Source organism: Chironomus tepperi, unplaced genomic scaffold (genome assembly GCF_022539635.2).
Source record: "Chironomus tepperi strain 1889 unplaced genomic scaffold, CSIRO-AGI_Ctep_v1 contig_356, whole genome shotgun sequence".
NCBI classification, from domain to species: domain Eukaryota; kingdom Metazoa; phylum Arthropoda; class Insecta; order Diptera; family Chironomidae; genus Chironomus; species Chironomus tepperi.
The window spans coordinates 23,845-46,987 of record NW_027226478.1 but is presented as its reverse complement, the minus strand read 5'-3'; the positions used below and the strand labels follow the sequence as shown (position 1 = coordinate 46,987).

At 36.4% G+C, this 23,143-nt stretch overlaps 4 protein-coding genes and 1 long non-coding RNA gene across 5 annotated transcripts; 3 read left to right on the top strand and 2 right to left on the bottom strand.

Annotated features, from left to right (window-relative positions):
- Nucleotides 1-7,164: 7,164 nt before the first annotated feature.
- Nucleotides 7,165-8,771, bottom strand: LOC139094790 (putative leucine-rich repeat-containing protein DDB_G0290503). Its single transcript, XM_070645968.1, has 2 exons — nucleotides 8,651-8,771; nucleotides 7,165-8,570 (listed from the first exon to the last, which is right to left on the bottom strand). Exons 1-2 carry the CDS (start codon nucleotides 8,665-8,667, stop codon nucleotides 7,208-7,210), a joined length of 1,380 nt encoding a protein of 459 aa, XP_070502069.1. The 5' UTR covers nucleotides 8,668-8,771; the 3' UTR covers nucleotides 7,165-7,207.
- A 549-nt stretch (nucleotides 8,772-9,320) lies between these two features.
- LOC139094793 (uncharacterized) lies at nucleotides 9,321-10,404 on the bottom strand. The gene is made up of 2 exons (XR_011544796.1): nucleotides 10,162-10,404; nucleotides 9,321-9,497 (listed from the first exon to the last, which is right to left on the bottom strand). It is a non-coding gene; the product is annotated as an uncharacterized lncRNA (long non-coding RNA).
- A 2,534-nt stretch (nucleotides 10,405-12,938) lies between these two features.
- On the top strand, nucleotides 12,939-16,567 carry LOC139094795 (transmembrane protease serine 9-like). The gene is made up of 8 exons (XM_070645972.1): nucleotides 12,939-12,943; nucleotides 13,261-13,344; nucleotides 13,415-13,491; nucleotides 14,042-14,681; nucleotides 14,742-14,758; nucleotides 15,050-15,228; nucleotides 15,281-15,425; nucleotides 16,062-16,567. The coding sequence occupies exons 1-8, from the start codon at nucleotides 12,939-12,941 to the stop codon at nucleotides 16,436-16,438; spliced, it is 1,524 nt and encodes a 507-aa protein (XP_070502073.1). The 3' UTR covers nucleotides 16,439-16,567.
- Nucleotides 16,450-20,985, top strand: LOC139094794 (CLIP domain-containing serine protease B4-like). Its single transcript, XM_070645971.1, has 7 exons — nucleotides 16,450-16,634; nucleotides 16,738-16,814; nucleotides 17,463-17,539; nucleotides 18,207-18,855; nucleotides 18,918-18,940; nucleotides 20,298-20,912; nucleotides 20,969-20,985. Exons 1-7 carry the CDS (start codon nucleotides 16,548-16,550, stop codon nucleotides 20,983-20,985), a joined length of 1,545 nt encoding a protein of 514 aa, XP_070502072.1. The 5' UTR covers nucleotides 16,450-16,547.
- LOC139094792 (serine protease gd-like) lies at nucleotides 20,921-22,962 on the top strand. The gene is made up of 5 exons (XM_070645970.1): nucleotides 20,921-21,218; nucleotides 21,282-21,355; nucleotides 21,877-21,950; nucleotides 22,005-22,078; nucleotides 22,325-22,962. The coding sequence occupies exons 1-5, from the start codon at nucleotides 21,119-21,121 to the stop codon at nucleotides 22,942-22,944; spliced, it is 942 nt and encodes a 313-aa protein (XP_070502071.1). The 5' UTR covers nucleotides 20,921-21,118; the 3' UTR covers nucleotides 22,945-22,962.
- The last annotated feature ends 181 nt before the right edge of the window (nucleotides 22,963-23,143 follow it).

Sequence of the window (23,143 nt, the reverse complement as noted above, 5' to 3'; positions counted from 1 at the left end):
TGTCTTGTGACAATCAAGTGACATTCATTTGACATTCATGTGACAATCATGTGACAATCATATGACAGTCTTGTGACAATCAAGTGACATTCATTTGACAATCATGTGACAATCAAGTGACAATCACGTGACATTCATGTGACATTCATGTGACAATCATATGACAATCATATGACAATCATATGACATTCTTGTGACAGTCATATGACATTCTTGTGACAGTCATATGACAATCATGTGACAATCATATGACATTCAAGTGACAGTCATTTGACATTCATGTGACAGTCATATGACAATTTTATGACAGTCTTGTGACAATCATGTGACAATCAAGTGACAGTCATGAGACATTTATGTGACATTAAGGTGACATTCATGTGACATTCATGTGACAATCATGTGACAATCATGTGACAATCAAGTGACAATCATGTGACAATCATATGACATTCATGTGAAAACCATGTAACAACCATGTGACATTAATGTGACATTAATTCATTTTAGGATCTCAAAATGTCAACGCAACCGTCTCATGTGATCCATTCATGAACGAATACAATGGAATTAACGGTGATATTCAAACAGATCTTCAGAATTCAGTGATAAGCAATCGAGACCTTGATCCGAGCACAATTGTATCAATGTTCAAGTTCAACATAGACCACTACCTTCAGCATGTGTACGATTTGAATGAATCTGACCGTACCAAATTGGTTATATTGAAGGACAAGGAAGGAGCTGCTGAGTGTCTAATTTCATACTTTTTAAATCCAATATCGACATTTTCTATGAATTGATGTAGACTTGACATTCCAGTGGTTCTCAAACTTTACAGCAGATGACACTTTGGGGAATTTGTGACAAGTGTGTTGTGACATGAGTTGCGATACAGTTGTATGTGTCGTGACGCAAAGTTTGAGCACCACTGACTTATATTGTAAGAATTTAAAATAAAATTAGGAAAAAATAAATTGATTTTTTTAGTCTTCAGGGGGAGGAGGGGTGTGGGGTTGCGGGTCAATCCTCAACTCGCATTCCTGGTGGATATGGAGAACTTACCAACTTCCAGGTGGATATGGGGGTTGGTAGTCTTTCAAGTGGATATGGAGACTTACTGACTTCCAGGTTGATATGGGGATTGGTAGACTTCCAGGTGAATATGGGGGTTGGTAAACTTCCAGGTGGATATGGAGACTTACTGACTTCCAGGTTGATATGGGGATTGGTAGACTTCCAGGTGGATATGGGAGGTTGGTAGGCTTTCAAGTGGATATGTGGGTTTTGAAGCTTCCAGGTGGATATGGAGACTGTTAGATTTTCAGGTGGATATTGGGGTTGGTAGACTTCCGTGTGGATATTCGGTGATACCGCGTGTTGCTCCTAAGAGCAAAACATAACAAATAAGCAACACCCAACAAATTTCCATTCAAAATTCATCACTAACACCCTTCAAGCATCGACTAAAAATCACTCAATATTCACAACAATCACAATAAAACTAAACCGAGCCTAATCAACCAAATCATCCATAAAACAGCCACTTGAATATCAATCAGGCACAAAAAAAACACACCAACAAAAATGTGAATAAACTTTTACTAATTCCATTTTCGATTCAACCACAAAAAAAAAACTCAACTTGAATAAAATTCGATTCAGTAAATTTTCTCGAAAGAATTTACATTCGATTTTTGTCAATGGTTGAGAAAGGTAAAGTGGAATTGAATGTTGGGTGGAGGGATGGCAATCGATTGTGATTGAATAAATTTTGTTCGAGGACTTTTTTTTTTTGGGTGTATTTTGTTTGAGTTTTATTGTTAAGCTGATGAGTAAGTTTTTAAAGGATTTGGAAATATTTGCTTTTTTCTGGGATATCTTGTTGAATTATTTTGAATTTATATAATGTAGGCCTGGAAGGAGATGGTGGTGGGGGTCAACTTACTTCCATATCCACCTTGAAGTCAATAAACTCCCATATCCACCAGGAAGTCAGTAAACTCCCATATCCACCTGGAAGTCTCAATATCCACCTGAAAGTCAATAAACCTCAATATCCACCTGGAAGTCAATAAACCTCAATATCCACCTGGAAGTCAATAAACCTCAATATCCACTGGAAGTCAATAAACTACCATATCCACCTGGAAGTCAATAAACTCCCATATCCACCTGGAAGTCAATAAACTCCCATATCCACCTGGAAGTCAATAAACTCCCATATCCACCTGGAAGTCAATAAACTTCCATATCCACCTGGAAGTCAATAAACCTCAATATCCACCTGGAAGTCAATAAACTCCCATATCCACCTGGAAGTCAATAAACTTCCATATGCACCTGGAAGTCAATAAACTCCCATATCCACCTGGAAGTCAATAAACCTCAATATCCACCTGGAAGTCAATAAAGTCTCATATCCACCTGGAAGTCAATAAACCCTCATATCCACCTGGAAGTCAGTAAATCCTCATATCCACCTGGAAGTCAATAAACTCTCATATCCACCTGGAAGTCAATAAACCTCAATATCCACCTGGAAGTCAATAAAGTCTCATATCCACCTGGAAGTCAATAAACCCTCATATCCACCTGGAAGTCAGTAAATCCTCATATCCACCTGGAAGTCAATAAACTCTCATATCCACCTGGAAGTCAACAAACTTCCATATCCACCTGGAAGTCAATAAACTCCCACATCCACCTGGAAGTCAATAAACTCCCATATCCACCTGGAAGTCGATAAACCTCTATATCCAAATTAAAGTCCATAAATTCCCACATCCACCTGGAAGTCAATAAACTCTCACCTGGAAGTCAATAAACTCTCATATCCACCTGGAAGTCAAAACCTCCAAATCCACCTGGAAGTCAGTAAACCCTCATATCCACCTGGAAGTTAATAAACAGCTTTAACTAAATTTCAACTCTGAAATAAAGTAAATCCAACACCCCATAAATAAGTCCATAAATCCAAAATCTGCCAATAATTCAATCTACAAACAAAGTAATTTTCACTTGAAATAAGCTTAAGAACAAGCCAATCCACAACAAAATTCAACGACTTGCTTGTTCTTGGTCATAAATCCCCAATTCATATAGTTCACTTACACCCCATCTCGTACGTTCATTGGAATCACGTTGAGTGCTTTTTTAAATTTTAATCTCAATGCTTGAATTGCATTGCCGTTGAGCATGACGTAATCCACTGATATTATACTGACTCGATAGAATAAACTTTTTCAGAAATTAAATTAAAATATTTTTTTTGTGCTGTACAGCAAAATTCCATTTTATAATTTCCATGTAAACTTCGAGTATCGCTAATGCAAACAAATCTTTATTAATCCCATGTGTTCATGCATTATTATGTGTATGTGAACATGTACTTGATATTAGTGGTTTAGGAGCGGTATTAAAGGATTTTTATGATGAATTATTGAGTAATGTTTGGCTTTTTATGTGATTTTAAGTAAATTTAGTCTTAAAAAAATAACCATAACCTCAAAATGACCAACATAACCTCGAAATGACCAACATAACTTCGAAATGTTAATCATAACCCTAACTCTTCCACCTGGAAGTCAGCAAACTCCCAAAAAATAGAATTCTAACCTAAAAAATGACCAACCTAACCTCAAAAAGTCACATAAGCTGCAAAGTTCCTCATTTGCACCAACAACTCATCCCATATCCACCTGGAAGTCATCAAATCTCCAAAATATTATCCAAAAAGTAGAATTCTAACCTAAAAATGACAAACCTAACCTCAAAAAGTCATCTAAGCTTCAAAGTTCCTCATTTGCACCAACAACTCATCCCATATCCACCTGGAAGTCATCAAATCCCCAAAAATTCTATCCAAAAAATGGAATTCTAACCTAAAAATGACAAACCTAACCTCAAAAAGTCACATAAGCTGCAAAGTTCCTCATTTGCACCAACAACTCATCCCATATCCACCTGGAAGTCATCAAATCTCCAAAATATTATCCAAAAAGTAGAATTCTAACCTAAAAATGACAAAACTAACCTCAAAAGTCATCTCAGCTTCAAAGTTCCTCATTTACACCAACAACTCATCCCATATCCACCTGGAAGTCGTCAAATCCCCAAAAATCCCATCCAAAACCACCACTTATGCAGACACGATGATTACAAATTATGATAACATTAATGCACAGAAGAAAATTTCAAAAAAGGCCACAATTTACATTATTGACTTTTCATTGCAAACAATTAGATTCAAACAATGGGATAGAGAGTAAGGCATGCTGATAATGAGAATAGCAGGCAATGGCATATGAATAAGGTGGTGGGGGAGGGGGGGAGGGTTTATGTAAATGATCTGTCTGTATTTATCTTGTATTATGTTAATAAGATTACATGAACACGTATTTATGTACGAATGATAATTTTCATAGAAAATGGAATTAAATGCTTACTTTTTTTTATTGAGGTCCTTTTGTAATGTCTCCGATGGTTGAGATGAATGAGAATTTAAGTACTGAGGTGGAAATATAGAGTTCGGATGGGATGTTATATGGGATTCTGTGAGATGGAAAGTTTTAAACTGAGATCATGTGATTAAGATTTGTATGGAATTATATTTAATTTGTTTAAACGTTGGACTTGATGAAATATTTAATTAATTATGTAACCTCAAAATTCAGGAACTTAACCTCAAAATTGGGCAATTTAACCTCAAAATTTGGCAACTTAACCTCAAAATTTAGCAACTTAACCTCGAAATTCAGGAACTTAATCTCGAAATTGGGCAACTTAACCTCAAAATTTGGCAACTTAACCTCAAAATTTAGCAACTTAACCTCGAAATTCAGGAACTTAATCTCGAAATTGGGCAACTTAACCTCAAAATTGGGCAACTTAACCTCAAAATTTGGCAACTTAACCTCAAAATTCAGCAATTTAACCTCAAAATTGGGCAACTTAACCTCAAAATTTGGCAACTTAACCTCAAAATTAGAATAAAAACCTCAAAATTGGGCAACTTAACCTCAAAATTTAGCAACTTAACCTCAAAATTTGGCAACCTAACCTCAAAATTCAGCAATTTAACCTCAGAATTGGGCAACTTAACCTCAAAATTTGGCAACTTAACCTCAAAATTAGAATCTTAACCTCAAAATTGGGCAACTTAACCTCAAAATTTAGCAACTTAACCTCAAAATTTAGCAACTTAACCTCAAAATTGGGCAATTTAACCTTGAAATTCAGGAACTTAATCTCGAAATTGGGCAACTTAACCTCAAAATTTGGCAACATAACCTCAAAATTGAGAAACTTAACCTCAAATTTTGGCAATTTATCCTCAAAATTTGGCAACTTAACCTTCAAATTTAGCAACTTAACCTCAAAGTTGGAATCGTAACCTCAAAGTTGGCAAATAACCTCAAAATTCAGCAATTTAACCTCAAATATTGTAATTCGAACCTCAAAATCCATTAAAAATTCAAAAATTGTGAACCAATTCATCATAAATTCCCCTAATAATTAGGCAACATTCACTCCCACCAGAATCGCAACTACAACTGCACATCAATTAAAATAATTGACCACAAAAAAGGACAAAATACTTTTCAATGACTCGCATTTGTCATAATTAAAAGCTAATAAAATTAATTAAAAATGCTCCAAAAATTTCGTCATAAATTAATTCGCATTTTATTGCTGGTAAAGTCAGTGACAATGTCTGTGCTGTTCAGGGTCTGATGTGGAACTGAGCAGATGAGCATAAAATGTCAACGAGCATGTTTGAATGTTGAATGTTGAATGTTTTAATGCTTTACGTCATCATTCTCTCTGCGTAATAATTCGCATGCATGCTGGAATGTAAATGAGAGTAAGAACAAGTAAGAAAGTCACATGGGTAACTGAAATAAAGGCGCATTTTTGTATTTTTTGACATTTTTTTGGTTTTTAAAAATTGAAAAAATTTAAATAGCAAAAATTTGATAACGACAAGTAAGAAAGTCACATGGGTAACTGAAATAAAGACGCATTTTTGTATTTTTTGACATTATTTTGGTTTTTAACAATTGAAAAAATTTAAATAGCAAAAATGTGATAACGACAAGTAAGAAAGTCACATGGGTAACTGAAATAAAGGCGCATTTTTGTGTTTTTTGGTTTATTTTTGGTTTTTAACAATTGAAAAAATTTAAATAGCAAAAATGTGATGACAGCAAGTAGTAAAGACACATGGGTAACTGAAACAAAGGCGCATTTTTGTATTTTTTGGTATATTTTTGGTTTTTAACAATTGTAAAAATTTTAAAAGCAAAAATGTGATGACGGTAAGTAGAAAAGACACATGGATAACTGAAATAAAGGCGCATTTTTGTATTTTTTGGTATATTTTTGGTTTTTAACAATTGAAAAAATTTTAAAAGCGAAAATGTGATGACGGCAAGTAGGAAAGACACATGGATAACTGAAATAAAGGCGCATTTTTGTATATTTTGGTATATTTTTGGTTTTTAAAAATTGAAAAAATTTAAATAGCAAAAATGTGATGACGACAAGTAAGAAAGTCACATGGGTAACTGAAACAAAGGCGCATTTTTGTATTTTTTGAAATTTTTTTGGTTTTTAACAATTAAAAAAGTTTAAATAGCAAAAATGTGATGACAGCAAGTAGTAAAGACACATGGGTAACTGAAACAAAGGCGCATATTTGTATTTTTTGGTATATTTTTGGTTTTTAACAATTGTAAAAATTTTAAAAGCAAAAATGTGATGACGGTAAGTAGAAAAGACACATGGATAACTGAAATAAAGGCGCATTTTTGTATTTTTTGACATTTTTTTGGTTTTTAACAATTAAAAAAGTTTAAATAGCAAAAATGTGATGACAGCAAGTAGTAAAGACACATGGGTAACTGAAACAAAGGCGCATTTTTGTATTTTTTGGTATATTTTTGGTTTTTAACAATTGTAAAAATTTTAAAAGCAAAAATGTGATGACGGTAAGTAGAAAAGACACATGGATAACTGAAATAAAGGCGCATTTTTGTATATTTTGGTATATTTTTGGTTTTTAAAAATTGAAAAAATTTAAATAGCAAAAATGCGATAACGACAAGTAGGAAAGACACATGGGTAACTGAAATAAAGGCGCATTTTAGAATAAAACATCAATTTTTATATTTTTTTTTTGTGCTTTATTTTTAGTTTTTAACAATTAAAAAAATTGCAACACATTTGCCAATTTATCCTCTAAAATTTTTTCAATTTTTTTCACCAATCGCGTCTCAATTCCTTTAAATTTTTCATCAAAACTTAACGACATTCTGTGAAGCTTATTGCTCAATTCTTTCTCAATTCGAACAAACTTGTCATCCATTTTACCCTCAAATTCTATTAAATGTGGTTCAATGCTCTCAAGGCTCTCAACCTTGTCAGTCAGTGACGTAAATTTGTCAGTCAGTGACGTGAACTTGTCAGTCAGTTTATCAAGTTTAGCAACAATATTATTAATGGATGTACTTAGAGGAGCATGTAAGGAAATTAGTTGATTTTGGTATTTTTGGATATGATCTAGTTTGGTTCCTTGACCGTCAGTTGTAAGCTTTAAACTGTTTAATGATGTCTGGATAGAATCTTGTGAGGACTTAAGGTCAATAAAAGGACTTTTTAGTCCACATTGTGATGACTTTACATCCTCAAAATATTCATTAATTTTCTTTTGACCATCATCAACAGTTTTACTGACCACAGTAAGTTTCGTGTCAATTGACTCGATTTTTCTCAACTGTTTACAATTTGAGCATTTTTCATTCTTAAGAATTTCAAATTTAGACTTTAAATAACGAATTTTAAAGAATTTTGAATTTTGAAAGGATTTTTCAAAGCTTTCAAGTTTGGCACTAAAAGCTTCAGAATTTAAAGTTTTGGACTCACTTTCAAGGTTCTTAAGCTGAGTGTCGAGTGACAAAAAGTCAGCACTTGTGCATTTTGACTTGACAATTTTTAAGACTGACTGAACTTTCTCTTTAGAATCGTAAATAAACTGAGCAATACAAGGAACTGGACGGAACCAAAAATATCTTAATTTGCTCAAATTATCAAATACATTTGGATCTATGTGAATTATATTAGGTTCTTCAAATCCTACAGCTTCTAAATTAGGATTAAAATCAAATAATCCCTCTTCTATAATTTCAATTTTGTTGCTATACAAATAAAAATAAACTAAATGAGGAAATGCTTTCAAATCGGACTGATGAATTTCCTTTAATTCACAACTTGAAATCCAAATCACTTTAATATTTTTAAATATTTTATGCAAACCTTTTGGGAATACTTCGATTATTTTCCTTTCAGCACGAAAGCCAAGAACATCATCGTTGCTATATGAACTATTCACGTGTGTTCCACTAATTCCGCTGATTTGTGCTGATTCTTCAGATATGATGTTTAGATTATTGTTGACTGTGCAGCGATAGATTTTACCCACAACATAAAAGTACGCAATTCCATAATCACATTCAATATTGGTCGATGTCGATGATCCACAGAATGCTGCGATGAGACACAAAGCAACGCTAGACGAGGAAATGACAAGACACAAAAAAAAATAATTTTAATTATTTGACAATTTTTTAATTTAATTTTTTCAACTTACAAAATAACTTTCAACATTTTTTTAACTTTTTTTAAACTTTTTCACAAAATTGAAATGCACAAGAAATAATTTTTAGTTCCTTTAAAGTCAAAAGTTGGACAGAAAATGATTTGAAAAGCAGAGTTAAGCTGCAATTTTTATATGATTAGTTATTTAAAAGTATTTGTGTATTTTTTATATAAATTCTCAGAGAGTCACTTAATTCGCAGTTGGATGCTGGACATATGGTCACGTCTGAATTTCTGTGGAAAAAGATAATCCAACGACAAAAGTCACAAAAACATTTCTGATAAGAAATTCTCATTAAAATGTTTCATGCGCACATATAGTTAAATGATGAAATTAGTCAGCACATACAAGCACAATTGATGCCAAATCTCGGAATAATCAAGTTCAAATGTCAAGCAAACATTCTGTCGTCATTATTCCACTGACTTGACTCTGACCTGAGAATATCATCAAATCCGACAGACTTGACTCTGACCTGAGAATATCATTATTCCACTGACTTGACTCTGGCCTGAGAGTATCATCAAATCCGACCGACTTGACTCTGGCCTGAGAGTATCATCAAATCCGACCGACTTGACTCTGACCTGAGAATATCATCAAATCCGACCGACTTGACTCTGACCTGAAGATTCTGTAAAATAATCAAATGCTTAATTCACATAGGACAATGACTTATTCACATATTTATTTATTTTTATAATCACAACAATAATTAATTAAATTTTATTATTAAATTGATAATCATGACCATGTGTCGTTTGCGATTTAAGTCAAGGTTAACAACCACAGCTACCCATCTATTGTCTACAAACATCCTCAATCATCATCTGGAATTCTGATAAATTTTTAATCCATTTCATCTGTTCCACATCATTATAATATTCATCATATGGCTTAAAACTAAAGTACATTGTATCACATGTTCCATAATTATGTGTAAAGTCAGCAACATCCAATAGCTTAAATCTTGTAAAGTCAATTGGTATATTCCTGATTTTATTATGTCTCATTGATATGACTGTCATATTTGGATTATTTTTAAATAAATCAACATGAAATTTTTCAATTTTATTAAATTCAGCATAAAGGACATAAAAGTTTGGACAATTTATAAATAAATCAGGATGTAAGTCAACAAGCTGATTAGACTCGATGATTAAAGTATTAAAATTTGAAGCATGTGAGAATAAATTTGATGGTAATGTTGTCAGCATGTTATGTCTTAGGTCTAAATATGTCAAGTCTGGTAAATCGTAAAATGTATCATATGGAATGTCCTCAATTTTATTATCTTCAAGTATAATCAGGAACAGATTTGATCCAAAATTTTTAAAATTATTACGACTTATGTACTTTAATGGAGTATTTTTGTAGGTTAATCCGCCAGTTCCGTTAATAATTTTATCCAAATTTATTGGAAAATGTTCAGGATAATTTGGATTTCCAACAATGTCGACATAAATTGTTAAATTTAACAGCATTAATGACTCGATGCTTACATTTATTGATGTCACAGTTACTTGATCAGTTGATGATGTCACATTATCTATTGAGCATGCGATATACTCAATTTGTTCTGCTTCGGGATTGTCTGTTGATTCACATTTGAGTGATACTTCTTGTATGGCTGCTGATAATTGTAGGAACACAGTGAGGATTATTAGTAACTTCCACATTTTGACGAGAACTGATGTAGACTGAATAGGAATTGAGTAAAGTTTGAATAATAATTTGCTGTGCTGTTGTTTACGATTGGATGTATATAAATATTATATAGTTGATCAGCTGTTGTGACACTTTATGCTGATTAAAATTTTTTATTTCATTAATTAAAATAAAGTTGTTCTCAACTTGTTGATCTCGATGCCTTGGGTCGGTCCTCGGTCGCTCTTTCTCGGTCTCTCTCGGTCTCTCTCGGTCTCTCTTGGTCTCTCTTGGTCTCTCTCAGTGTCTCTCTCAGTTTCTCTCAGTGTCTCTCTCGGCCTCTCTTAGTCTCTCTCGGTCTCTCTCAGTGTCTCTCTTTGTCTCTCTCGGTCTCTCTCGGTCTCTCTCAGTCTCTCTTGGTCTCTCTCGGTCTCTCTCGGTCTCTCTCGGTCTCTCTCGGTCTCTCTCGGTCTCTCTCGGTCTCTCTCGGTCTCTCTCGGTCTATCTCGGTCTCTCTCAGCGTCTCTCTCGGTCTCTCTTGGTCTCTCTTGGTCTCTCTCAGTGTCTCTCTCAGTTTCTCTCAGTGTCTCTCTCGGCCTCTCTTAGTCACTCTCAGTGTCTCTCTCGGTCTCTCTTAGTCTGTCTCGGTCTCTCTTGGTCTCTCTGGATCTCTCAGTGTCTCTCTTGGTCTCTCTCGGTCTCTCTTTGTCTCTCTCTGTCTCTCTCTGTCTCTCTCGGTCTCTCTTGGTCTCTCTCAGTGTCTCTCTTAGTCACTCTCAGTGTCTCTCTCGGTCTCTCTTGGTCTGTCTCGGTCTCTCTTGGTCTCTCTCAGTGTCTCTCTTAGTCACTCTCAGTGTCTCTCTCGGTCTCTCTTGGTCTGTCTCGGTCTCTCTCGGTCTCTCTCGGTCTCTTTCGGTCTCTCTCGGTCTCTCTCGGTCTCTCTCAGTGTCTCTCTCGGTCTCTCTCGGTCTCTCTTGGTCTCTCTCGGTCTCTCTTGGTCTCTCTCTGTCTCTCTCGATCTCTCTCGGTCTCTCTCAGTCTCTCTTGGTCTCTTCCGGTCCTCATTCTTTGTCTTGGTCTCGGTATGATCAACAAAACACGGAATAAGTGTTAGATTCAAAAGAAAAAAAGTTTGAGAATCTCTGTAAAAATAGAAATGATGCAAAAACAACAACATTGCTGTTGATAAGACTTTGCTTTTTATTTACTTTATAGCTGGTTCACAAGGCTAATTAAGTAGAATCACATAACAATTAAAACAATCCTGAAATGCGTCATGTAGCTGTTGGGTCAGGTGATGACTGTTCTATGCCTTACAAACCTTCTCAATTTTCCTCTGAAATTTTGGTATATTTGTCATTGCCTTTCGTTGATCAACTTCATCAAAATCCTTATCATCAGGCGTAAGTGTCGAAAAAATGACGTCACACGATTCAAAATTATTTCTAAAATCAGCAAATTTTAAGAATTTAAGTTTCCGAAAGTCAACATTAATATTCCTAATTTTATTGTCCATCATTGATATTGACGTCATATTTGAATTATTCCTAAATAAATCCACATGAATATCCTGAATTTGATTAAATTCAGCCGTTAAATCATAAAATTGTGGACAATTAATGAATAAATTATGATGAAGTTCAGTCAAGTCATTACCACTGATGCTCAACGAATGAAGTCCAACGGAATTGATGAATAAATTTGATGCTAAACTTTTAATTCTGTTGCTGCTCATGTCCAAATATAGTAAATTAATTAAATCATAAAATGTATCATATGGAATGACTTCAATTTCATTGGATCTTAAATGTAAAATTAATGGATTATCGGATGCTAAGGCTGTAAAGTCATTCCGTTGGATATACTTTAATGATGTATCATCGTACATAAATCCACTGACACCAGTCAAATATTGTGTTAAATTTTTTGGAAAATATTCTGGATAATTTTCATTTCCAATAAAGATGATGTTGATTGGCTGTTGATGTTGGAGATGATTAGTGACATTAAAGCTTGATTCAGTCACTGTGACTTGATGTTCTGATGATAAAACGTTAGTCAACCAACAGTAAATTTCCTCATTAAATCGAATGTCTGTTTTACATTCTAGACGAACTTCAATTGACGATGATAATGCAAGGATTAATGCTAGACTTATAAGGAACTTCCACATTGTTTGATGATTTAAATTGAACTGATTAGTTGAATAGTTTTGTGAAATTATCAATTTTTATTGTGCATTTTTTATTAAGTTTACAATAATTTTATTATTTTAATAACTAAAAGGAGACAGATCTCGGGATTCAGTACACCTAATCTACACCTAACCTACACCTAATCTACACCTAACCTACACCTAACCTACACCTAACCTACACCTAACCTACACCTAACCTACACCTAACCTACACCTAACCTACACCTAACCTACACCTAACCTACACCTAACCTACACCTAACCTACACCTAACCTACACCTAACCTACACCTAACCTACACCTAACCTTGCATATATTTATCTGCATTTACATGAATCTACCTGTATTTAAATGAATAAAAATGTAAGTTCCTCCCCCTTGATCTAACTTATACCTAACCTACCTACACGGATAGAATATGAGAGAGGAATAATATGAGGTAAATCAATCAGCCTTGATTGCAGTTTGCATTCTCATAAGCTTATCAGTTGTGAATGAGTAAAGTAACGGATTGTACTGTAATTGGAGTAGATCAATAGATTAATAGAAATGAATTTTCAAATTTATTTGATCTTATTGTGTGGAATTTTGGAATTTGACATTTTTGGAAGGTCATTTGCCTTTGGTGTATGTACAAAAGTTAATTTTGATAATTTTGCTAATATTTCAGTATTGACAATATGTTCTATTCTCTATGGTAAGTTGTGCCTGCTTATATTTATCAAAAATATCTTTAAATTTACCTAAAATATCCAGATTTCAGCAAACATGCGGTAAAGTTCTAGTCGGTCGACCGAATATTGTTGGTGGAAAATACGCAGTACATGGGGCTTTCCCATGGTGAGTAAATTGTGTTTTTTGTGTATAGAAATATAGAGATCAGCTGAGAGTTTGTTTACTACTCATTTAGGGTTGCCGTACTTGTTAATAATCAAGGAAATCCGTTTTGCGGTGCAACACTTTTGACCAAAAATAAAGTATTGACAGGTATGGATAATATTGAGTCTGGACTGAGTCGGACTAAGGCTTGGTCTGGACTGAGTCGGACTAAGGATTGGTCTTGACTGAGTCGGACTAGGGATTGGTCTTGACTGAGTCGGACTAAGGCTTGGTCTTGACTGAGTCGGACTAGGGATTGGTCTTGACTGAGTCGGACTAAGGCATGGTCTGGACTGAGTCGGACTAAGGCTTGGTCTTGACTGAGTCGGACTAAGGCTTGGTCTGGACTGAGTCGGACTAAGGATTGGTCTTGACTGAGTCGGACTAGGGATTGGTCTTGACTGAGTCGGACTAAGGCTTGGTCTGGACTGAGTCGGACTAAGGATTGGTCTTGACTGAGTCGGACTAGGGATTGGTCTTGACTGAGTCGGACTAAGGATTGGTCTTGACTGAGTTGGACTAAGGCTTGGTCTGGACTAAGTCGGACTAAGGCTTGGTCTGGACTGAGTCGGACTAAGGATTGGTCTAGACTGAGTCGGACTAAATATTGAGCCAATCCAATAAATCTGAACTAATCCACATCATTTTTTAATTTTAGCCGCTCACTGTATGCACGGCAAGGACGACACCCACGAATTCTTACCCCGTGACATAACAGTCATCTTTGGTGCACACAATCTATCCAAAATATATGAACAAGGAAAAATATCTGTCGGTGTTCAGAGCATTGATATTCACCGAGAATGGAACACAAAGTCTGCATCATATGATGCTGATATTTCTGTACTAACCTTGACCGATGACGTTGCATTCTCTCGATTCATTCAGCCAATTTGTTTAATGAGTTCGGACTCAGAAATGATGAGAATTAAGAAAGGATTCACAGCAGGCTTTGGAAAAAGTGAAAATGACACAAATGTCTTAAAATCTGTCGAAATACCAATCGCAAATAGCAATGAGGAATGCTTCTATACAAATGATGCACTCGTGCAGATATCAAGTGTACGAACATTTTGTGGTGGTAGTCGTGGTGGTGCTGGTGTATGTGTTGGTGATAGTGGAAATGGATTATTTGTTGAACATTTACAGACGCATTATTTGAGAGGACATGTTTCGGCATCATTGTATTCAAACACTGAATGTGATGTTAATAATCATGCAATATTTACGGATGTGGTCAAGTTTAATGCCTGGATTGTTGAGAGAATTGATATGATTGATAGACCATTTATGTATGGGTAAGATTGAGGATTTCTTTAACTGGATTAGTGATTTAATTTTAATTTATTTATTTACAGATCAACAATTACACAAGGTAAGATCTGTTTCGGTCAGTCTAGTCAGTCCGACTCAGTCCAGACCAAACCTTAGTCCGACTCAGTCCAGACCAATCCTTAGTCCGACTCAGTTAAGACCAAGCCTTAGTCCGACTCAGTCCAGACCAAGCCTCAGTCCGACTCAGTCCAGACCAAGCCTTAGTCCGACTCAGTCCAGACCAAGCCTTAGTCCGACTCAGTCCAGACCAAGCCTTAGTCCGATTCAGTCCAGACCAAGCCTTAGTCCGACTCAGTCTATACCAGTCCTTAATCCGACCCCATAATTTCAGTGACAACGCCTCGAACTACAACATCCAGAAGACCCAGAGTGAGGACAACAACAACTACACCAAGTGTAAGTCCAACAATTACTCCAATCCACTCACCAATGGAAGTAACTGAAGGAACTAACTTTGAACTTCCATGTAAGGCTCAAGGATATCCAAATCCAACTGTTCGTTGGTCAAGTGTGAGTATTTTACAATAATTTTAACGGATTTTAAATATTTAAATATCTTTAGACTTCACCTGTTGATGCAAATGTTGCAGCAAATGGACATACTTTGATCATCACCAATGTTTCATTTAGAAATAGTGGAAAATATGTCTGTGAAGCTACAAATTCAGCTGGAAAAGATGCAATTAATGTTTATTTGACAGTTAGATGTAAGTAGAATTAATTTAATGTGTCATTTAGATCATCTTATAGACCATGAGCATACTTACATGGTATTGTGATTGCATTACCTTGTGTGGATGTCCATTGTTTGGTTAGGGATACTTAATGACGCATACTCCAAATAGTATACTCAATGACGCACACTCCAAAAAGTATACTTAATGACGCATACTCCGAATAGTATACTTAATGACGTACACTCCAAAAAGTATACTTAATGACGCATACTCCGAATAGTATACTTAATGACGTACACTCCAAAAAGTATACTTAATGACGCATACTCAAAAGAGTACACTTAATGATGCATACTCCAAATAGTATACTTAGCAAAAAGTATACTTAATGACGCACGCTCCCAATAGTACACTTAATAACGTACACTTCAAATAGTATACTTAATGGCGTACACTCCAAAGAGTATACTTAACGTATACTCCGAATAGTATACTTAATGACGCATACTCCAAATAGTATACTTAATGGCGCATACTCCAAATAGTATACTTAAGGACGCATACTCCAAAAAGTATACTTAATGACGCATACTCAAAATAGTATACTCAATGACGTACACTCTATTAAGTATACTTAAACTTATTAACCCTAAAATAACTTTTCAGCTGCATCATCAACCGGTCATGTTCCATGGGAATCACCACGTAGCGGATCATCATCATTAAGTTCAGTTATACCAATAAAGATTCCAAGCAGAACAACAGCAAATGTTGGCAGTAAACATGAGTTTGAATGTAAAATTGATGGAAATTTCCAATTAAATTGGAGACGAGCTAATGGACAGTCACTACAATCGAATGCTGTCAACAACAATGGTTTATTGGTGATTTATAATGTTGGACATAAAGATGCAGGAACATATGAATGTGTTGTGACTGATAGTTATGGACAGTCAGGTGCTGTTTTATCAATAATTATGGATGTTGTTGGTGATGAAATAAGGACTAGTCCAAATTTGGGTTTTTTTAGAACTTATAATTGACTTAGTGACCCAAAGAGAGTAATAAGCATACGACAGCCTTAATCAGCTACACAATTCTCAATTTTACTCATTCATATCAGTTCATTGTGGATGATTAAACCTATAAAAAATGAATTTAAAATTTAAATTTTTATATTTATTAATTGTTTGTGAATTTTTGGAATATCCAACTCAAATTTGTGCCTACAGTTCAGGTGTATGTGATTAATATATATTTAATAAATTTAAATTAAAATAACCGTTTAATTTTTTGAAAGTTTTTCATTAATTACATTTAAAAAAACAATTGTTATTCACAGAAAAGTTGTGGAACAGTTAAAATAGGACGAGGAAATATTGTAGGTGGCAATTATGCTATACGTGGAGCTTTTCCGTGGTAAGCCATTTTAAAAAATAATAATATAAACGAGTAAAAAATATCCGAGTGAACCATGAATTGAAGCGCATTTTACATTGAAACTCGTACTTAGCAAAATAGCATCTGATAATCCTCAATTATTTTATATTTTGGTTTAATGTAACATATAGGGAGATGCATTGCCAGAAGTGGGTAATTGGGGTCAACCCCCTATCCCCCCTCTAAATTTATTATAGTTCAAAAAAAGGGCATTCAAAAATTCTAGCGAACCCTGTACATAACCTAGTTTAGTTTCATGCCCCCTGAATATATAAAAGCGTAGTTACATGCCCACTTGCTTATGGTTAACTATAGTTTCACTCCCCTGCATATAACTTAGTATAGTTACTTGCCCGTTCATATAACCTAGTATAGTTCCGTGCCTCCTGCATGTCTAAAAAAGTTAAAATTAGGACTAATATAAGTTGAGAGTAGTTGCATGCCCCTCAAAAAACAAAATGGCGTCGATTTCATATTCAGGAACTGCCACTCTAGGGGCATTCTTCTAGATAGTTCAACAGATGGTATTACGGGCAAAATGATGGCACTGAGTCAGTTTATCATGAAAAAATGTGCTAAATATTATGAAGCTATAATTTCTATATAAGACATTTAATCTATTTTCAGGGCTGCTGCATTACTCTATAATGATGGAAGAGTCTTTTGTGGAGGAACTATACTATCGAAAAATCAAGTCCTAACAGGTATGATGTGTTTCATTTCTAATGTATATTTAATGAGGCTGGATTGATAAGGGAGGAGGGGGAAGGGAACCAAGATGGTAGGTTGTAAGCCTTACCATTCCTATTCTGATTTTGGAGCTGCCACCCTTCATGCAAGAGCGGATAATGGCGGATAAATCCAGTCAAGCGCGGGTAATGACGGATAATTGCGAGCAATGCGGGCAAGTACGGGTAATGGCGGGCAAGTGCGGATAAATGCAAGCAAATGCGGATAATGACGGGTAAATGCAGGCAACTGCGGATAACGGCGGGCAAGTGCGGATAAATGCAAGCAAGTGCGGGTAATGGCGGGTAAATGCGGGCAAGTGCGGATAAATGCGGGCAAGTGCGGATAAATGCAGGCAACTGCGGATAACGGCGGGCAAGTGTAGATAAATGCAAGCAAGTGCGGGTAATGGCGGGTAAATGCGGGCAAGTGTGGATAAATGCAGGCAAGCGCGGGTAATGGCGGGCAAGTGCGGATAATGACGGGTAAATGCAGGCAAGTGCGGATAATTGCGGGTAATGGCGTATAAATGAATTATGAGTATCAATATGGAATTAAATCGTTAATCGCCTCTTCCTAACTCCTGACTACTCCCCTGATGTGGAAATTCCGTAATCTTATGTATTTAATAATTATCTCTAGCCGCTCATTGCGTTCTTGGAAAAAATCATCAATATGAACTTGTACCGCGTGATATCATCGTTGTTGTTGGCGCTCATAATCTCAGCATTTGTCACGAGAGAGGAAAAGTCTCAGTTGGAGTTGAAAAAATTGATATTCATAGAGATTGGAATCCGAGTTCTCAATCATTTGATGCTGATATTGCAATGTTGACATTGGTTGATGATTTGCCATTTACACAATTTATTCAACCAATATGTTTGATTGACTCTAATTCATATATAAATAGAGTTTGGAATGGATATACTGTTGGATATGGCAAAAGTGAAACAAGTCTGAATAGTGAAAATGTCTTAAAGTCTGTTTTAATACCAATTGAGCCTAGTAATGAGGAATGCTTCTATACAAATGAATTTTTAATGAAAATAGCAAGTAATCGATCATTTTGTGGTGGAGATCGAGTTGGATCTGGTGTATGTTTAGGTGACAGTGGTAATGGACTGTTTGTTCAACATTCAGGAACTTACTATCTTCGTGGAATTGTTTCATCATCACTTTATACTAACAATAACTGCGATGTTTATAATTATGCAATTTTTACAAATGTTGTCAAGTTTTATGATTGGATTATGGCCAGATTAGCATCAAGTAATCATCAGTATATCTCCGAGTAAGTTCTTTTATTCAAATTTTGTATTTGAACAAATTTATTGATATTACCTTTGTTTTTAGAACATCAGCATCTCGATCAGAACGTAAGTCATACATATTAGTAGTTTTAATACACATGGATGCATACAGAAGCCTCCATCTCCCTTTATCCCCCTTCGTCTCCCTTCGTCTCCCTTCGTCTCCCTTTGTCTCCCTTCGTCTCCCTTCGTCTCCCTTCGTCTCCCTTCGTCTCCCTTCGTCTCCTTTCGTCTCCCTTCGTCTCTCTTCGTCTCCCTTTATCCCTCTTCGTCTCCCTTCGTCTCCCTTTGTCTCCCTTCGTCTCCCTTCGTCTCCTTTCGTCTCCCTTCGTCTCCTTTCGTCTCCCTTCGTCTCTCTTCGTCTCCCTTCGTCTCCTTTCGTCTCCCTTCGTCTCCCTTCGTCTCCCTTCGTCTCCCTTCGTCTCCCTTCGTCTCCCTTCGTCTCCTTTCGTCTCCCTTCGTCTCTCTTCGTCTCCCTTCGTCTCCCTTCGTCTCCCTTCGTCTCCCTCTCCCTTCGTCTCCCTTCGTCTCTTCGTCTCCTCGCGTCTCCCTTTCCTCTCTTCGTCTCCTTCGTCTCCCTTCGTCGTCTCCTTTCGTCTCCCTCTCGTCTTTCGTCTTCCTTCGTCTCCCTTCGTCTTCCTTCGTCTCCTTTCGTCTCCCTTCGTCTCCCTTCGTCTCCCTTCGTCTCCCTTCGTCTCCCTTCGTCTCCCTTCGTCTCCCTTCGTCTCCCTTCGTCTCCCTTCGTCTTCCTTTGTCTCCCTCTGCCTCCCTTCGTCTCCCTTCGTCTCCCTTCGTCTCCCTTCGTCTTCCTTCGTCTCCCTTCGTCTCCCTTCGTCTTCCATCGTCTCCTTTCGTCTCCCTTCGTCTCCCTTCGTCTCCCTTCGTCTCCCTTCGTCTCCCTTCGTCTCCCTTCGTCTCCCTCTGCCTCCTTCGTCTCCTTCGTCTCCCTTCGTCTCCTTCGTCTCTTCGTCTCCCTTTCGTCTCCCTCGTCTTCCATCGTCTCCTTTCGTCTCCTTCTCCCTTCGTCTCCTTCGTCTCCCTTCGTCTCCCTTCGTCTCCCTCTCTCCCTTCGTCTCCCTTTCGTCTCTTCGTCTCCCTTCGTCTTCCTTCGTTCCCTCTCGTCTTCCTTATCGTCTCCTTCGTCTCCCTTCGTCCTTCGTCTCCCTTTCGTCTCCTTTCGTCTCCCTTCGTCTCCTTCGTCTTCCTTCGTCTTCCTTCGTCTCTTCCTTTCGTCTCCCTTCGTCTCCCTTCGTCTCCTTTCGTCTCCCTTCGTCTCCCTTCGTCTCCCTTCGTCTCCCTTCGTCTCCCTTCGTCTCCCTTCGTCTCCTTTCGTCTCCCTTCGTCTCCCTTCGTCTCTCTTTGTCTCTCTTCGTCTCCTTTCGTCTACATGTCGTTCGTCACTAATGTATATATTAATTTTTAGTTGGAACAGCAGTCAGCACATGCGAGTACGTTAAAAAATATCAAAATGACTTAATGTCTGAAGAAAATCTACGATATCAATGCAGTCTTGATTTAGATGTTAAAGGATTGAGAATTAATAATGTTATAGGATGCAATGAGAATGACGATAAAGTCAGCATCATTAAAATTTTACCGAAATTTCGCAGTTACCTTACAACGTTCCCAAACACATTCTGTAATAAATTCAATAAATTGGAAATGATTGACATGAGTCGAACTGAAATAGCTACAATTGAGGCTGATTCGCTGAGACAATGTAAGGATTTGAGAATTTTACAATTTTATAGCAATAAAATTGAGGAAATACCTGAAATGTTGCTGGATGAGACGAAAAAGTTGCTGAAACTTTACATAACCTTCAATTTAATCACAACATTGCCTGAAAATCTACTAAATGGATTAAAAGAATTGCAAATTTTGGACTTGTCAGGCAATAAAATTGATCAATTATCAGGCAATGTCTTTAATGATCTTGTAAATTTAGTAGAATTGCATTTGTCATCAAATAATTTAAAAGCTCTTAATTCGATGTTATTTAAAAATTTAAGAAAATTAAAGATTCTTAAGCTTAATAGTAATGATGTCACTCAATTATCATTCGGAATTTTTAGCAATTTGAATAATTTAAAGCAACTTTATATTCATGAAAATAAAATAAATGTCATAAATGCTGCATCATTTCCAACAAATCTACAACTTGATATTGTCGATCTATCAAAAAATCAAATTATATCAATTGATGAACAATTTATTGAAAATTGTAAAATATCTCGACTCCATATGACTGGAAATATTTGCGATGGAACTGCTATAATTGAGAATACAGACATTAGATTGAAATTAGCTTCGTGCTTTATTAACAATCGAAATGATCTGCCAGGTAAGTTGTTTATAACATTGACAGTCATCGAACAACTCTGCTAAATGATTTCCATCTTTTTAGTACAAACTGAACCAACAACCACAAGAACGACACCAATAATCAAAACTAGATCAAGAATTCTAGCTTCCAATGAGGTAATCCTACTAATAAAAGTACAGTATTTATTACAACAGGGGTTGGGTGTGGGTCCAGGTCTGTGGAGGTGATACCACACCTTAGTGGTAAGCCTCGATCGAAACCACACACGGCATACGGTTCATGACATTTCCATAAACACTGACCAGGGCTAACAAGTTGTCCATAACTGGTCCAGGTAATTTGGGTGGTCGATGGGATACGGGTTGAACCTTCAAAAGCTCTTATATATGTCTATAGATGGTACAATGCAGGGGCATATTCAGGAATAAGCGGTGACCCTTCCTGCCCTGGGTTGACTGAAGGAACTCATCTTTCTGACCAATATTCCTTAATTTCTAGGGTTTTTTGAAAAAATTCCATAAACCACCACTAATACCCAAATTCCTTACATAACAACGCACCCTCACTCACCCCTTACTCAATAAGTTTCTAGCAGCGCCCCTGAATTTTCAAAATCATTTAAATTCCGTCTAACCTTAAAAATTTTCATAAATATTCAATATTTTTAAACCAACAGCCATGCGGAGTACCAAAAGTTGGAATACCTAATGTCGTTAATGGAGAGGTGATTGTTCACGGTACCCATCCATGGTAAGAAGTTGTGCATTTGACTATGATCAGATAATATTACATTATTAATCTTAGGATTGCAGCCATCTTTCATGATGAGAAATATTTTTGCGGTGGAACACTTGTGACTTATAAAAAGGTTGTTTCTGGTGAGTATTAGAAGTCGGAAGGGGTGGTGGGGTGATATGTGGCTCTGTGCACTTGGGGACACCCTACCTTGCACGGCATGGTATCATGACACGGTGCTGCATCATGACACGGTGCTGCATAACATGGTGTGCCATGGCATGATGTGTCATGGTATGGTGCCTAATGGCATGGCATGGTACAGCATGGTTCGATGTGTCATGATGCGGTACGGCATTGTGCAGTCCAACTTAACCATTTATTTTTAGCTGCTCACTGCTATTACGGGAAGGAATTGATTAGGAAGCTTGCGGAGGATATTACGGTTATTTTGGGAGCTCAGCAACTCAACAAACTAGCTGAAGTTGGACGATCGATTTCTGGAGTCGATAAAATTTATATCCATGCAGATTGGAATCCACAAAAAGAAAAATATGATGCGGACATAGCTGTATTGATACTAGCACAAGAGGTCGAATTTAGTCATTATATTCAGCCTGCATGTTTGGCAAAAAGAAATAATGATTTAAAAAAATTAAATGATGGAATCATTGTTGGATTTGGAAAGAGTGAATCGTCAGCATCCCATGAAAATGAGCCAAGGAAAGCAACTACACCGATTGTAAAAACTGTTGACTGCTTAAAGAAATTTCCGGATCTGGGCAATATAGCTACTTATAGAACATTTTGTGGTGGTTTTGCTAATGGTACTGGCGCATGTACAGGTGATAGTGGCGGTGGATTGACTGTGGTTAATGCTGGACGACATTTTCTTCGTGGCGTCGTGTCATCTTCGCTTTATTCTAAGAAATATGGATGCAATGTTAATGCTTATTCTATATTTACTGATATTCGATTTTTTTTGACATTTATAAATGATTCTGAATAAAAAATTAATTTTTTATAAAATGGCATGTAATTGTATGTTGATTGGTGACCGAATTAAGACGAATAAAAACGAACTGAGACGAACTGAGACGAACAAACCCGAATAAAAACAAATAAAAACGAACTGAGACGAACAAACTCGAATTGAGACGAACAAACCCGAACTGAGACGAACAAACCCGAACTGAGACGAACAAACC

Coding starts and splice junctions, on each gene's coding strand:
- LOC139094795 (XM_070645972.1), top strand. Junction 13,345..13,414: donor GTACATGGGGCTTTCCCATG/GTGAGTAAATTG, acceptor CTACTCATTTAG/GGTTGCCGTACTTGTTAATA. Junction 15,426..16,061: donor TGTTTATTTGACAGTTAGAT/GTAAGTAGAATT, acceptor ATAACTTTTCAG/CTGCATCATCAACCGGTCAT.
- LOC139094794 (XM_070645971.1), top strand. CDS start 16,548: ATGAATTTAAAATTTAAATTTTTATATTTATTAATTGTTTGTGAATTT. Junction 17,540..18,206: donor GAAAAATCAAGTCCTAACAG/GTATGATGTGTT, acceptor AATTATCTCTAG/CCGCTCATTGCGTTCTTGGA. Junction 18,941..20,297: donor ATCAGCATCTCGATCAGAAC/GTAAGTCATACA, acceptor ATTAATTTTTAG/TTGGAACAGCAGTCAGCACA.
- LOC139094792 (XM_070645970.1), top strand. CDS start 21,119: ATGACTGGAAATATTTGCGATGGAACTGCTATAATTGAGAATACAGAC. Junction 21,219..21,281: donor CAATCGAAATGATCTGCCAG/GTAAGTTGTTTA, acceptor CCATCTTTTTAG/TACAAACTGAACCAACAACC. Junction 22,079..22,324: donor TTATAAAAAGGTTGTTTCTG/GTGAGTATTAGA, acceptor ATTTATTTTTAG/CTGCTCACTGCTATTACGGG.